Raw genomic sequence first — 945 nt, 5'->3', positions numbered from 1 at the left:
CAGACCCCGGGCTGAGAGTGTCCCCAACCCCGGGAGGTGACAGACCCGAGCTCGGGGGTGTCCCCAGCCCCTTGGGGACGCGCTGCGGGTTCCGAGGGTGTCGCCGGCCCCTCGGGGGTCCCGGGGGTGTCACGGGGGGGTCCTGGCGGGGCTGCGGCGCGGGAGGCGCAGCCGGGGCAGGTGGAACGGGAGGCAGCGCACGGGGCGCGGCGCCGGCAGCTCCGAGAAGAACGTTCGGTGCCGGGGGGGCCCCGCCTCGGCCTCCGACCCCCCCAGATCCTGCAGCACCCCCAGGATCTCGCGCCGAGGGCCCTGCGCCCGCAGCCCCCGCGCGTCCAGCAGCGCGGCCACATGTCTCCGCCTGCGGGGACAGCGGGGAGCGGCGGTGAGCGGGGACAGAACCCCCCCGAGACCCCCGGCTGCGGCTCCGGGGAGAGCCCCGCGGTTCTCACGGTCCCCCCCTGCCCGGTTTAACCTCTGTCCCCCCCGCCCCGCCCCGCCCCGCCCCGGGGTGGCCGCGCGTGCCACCGGTCCCCCGGGACCGGGACCGGGACCGGGACCGGGACCGGGGAGGGGACCTGGCGCGGGGCCGCGGCCGCTTCCCGGCGGGAGGAGCGGGGCGGGGGCTGCCGGGAAGGGCCGGAGGCCACGTCCGGTCACCCCGCTCGGTCCCCGCGGGCTCGCCGCGTCCTGTCCGCGGCCACCACCGGCAGAGCGTCCCTCCCGCCTGGGTCACCCCCGCTTTGTGTCACCCCCGCTTTGTGTCACCCCCGCGGGGTCCCCGCACCCACCGCACGTCGGGGAAGTCCCTGGCCAGGGCGCCGACCTCCATCTGCAGCGCGGCCGTGTCCTCCAGCACCAGCAGCTCCCGCAGCCGCGGCACCACCGAGTCCAGCCAGGGCGACGCCGAGTCCTGGCCGGGGAGGGGGTGACACGTTGGGGACA

At 78.5% G+C, this 945-nt stretch overlaps 1 protein-coding gene across 1 annotated transcript; it reads right to left on the bottom strand.

Annotated features, from left to right (window-relative positions):
* Positions 1-6: 6 nt before the first annotated feature.
* EXOC3L2 (exocyst complex component 3 like 2) lies at positions 7-918 on the bottom strand. Its single transcript, XM_015616780.2, has 2 exons — positions 792-918; positions 7-361 (listed from the first exon to the last, which is right to left on the bottom strand). The coding sequence occupies exons 1-2, from the start codon at positions 830-832 to the stop codon at positions 130-132; spliced, it is 273 nt and encodes a 90-aa protein (XP_015472266.1). The 5' UTR covers positions 833-918; the 3' UTR covers positions 7-129.
* Positions 919-945: the final 27 nt, after the last annotated feature.

Source organism: Parus major, unplaced genomic scaffold (genome assembly GCF_001522545.3).
Source record: "Parus major isolate Abel unplaced genomic scaffold, Parus_major1.1 Scaffold747, whole genome shotgun sequence".
In the NCBI taxonomy this organism is placed as follows: domain Eukaryota; kingdom Metazoa; phylum Chordata; class Aves; order Passeriformes; family Paridae; genus Parus; species Parus major.
Note: the sequence above shows the minus strand (reverse complement) of the source record. Positions and strands in the feature narration are given on the sequence as shown.

Coding starts and splice junctions, on each gene's coding strand:
- EXOC3L2 (XM_015616780.2), bottom strand. CDS start 832: ATGGAGGTCGGCGCCCTGGCCAGGGACTTCCCCGACGTGCG. Junction 362..791: donor AGGGACTTCCCCGACGTGCG/GTGGGTGCGGGG, acceptor CTGTCCCCGCAG/GCGGAGACATGTGGCCGCGC.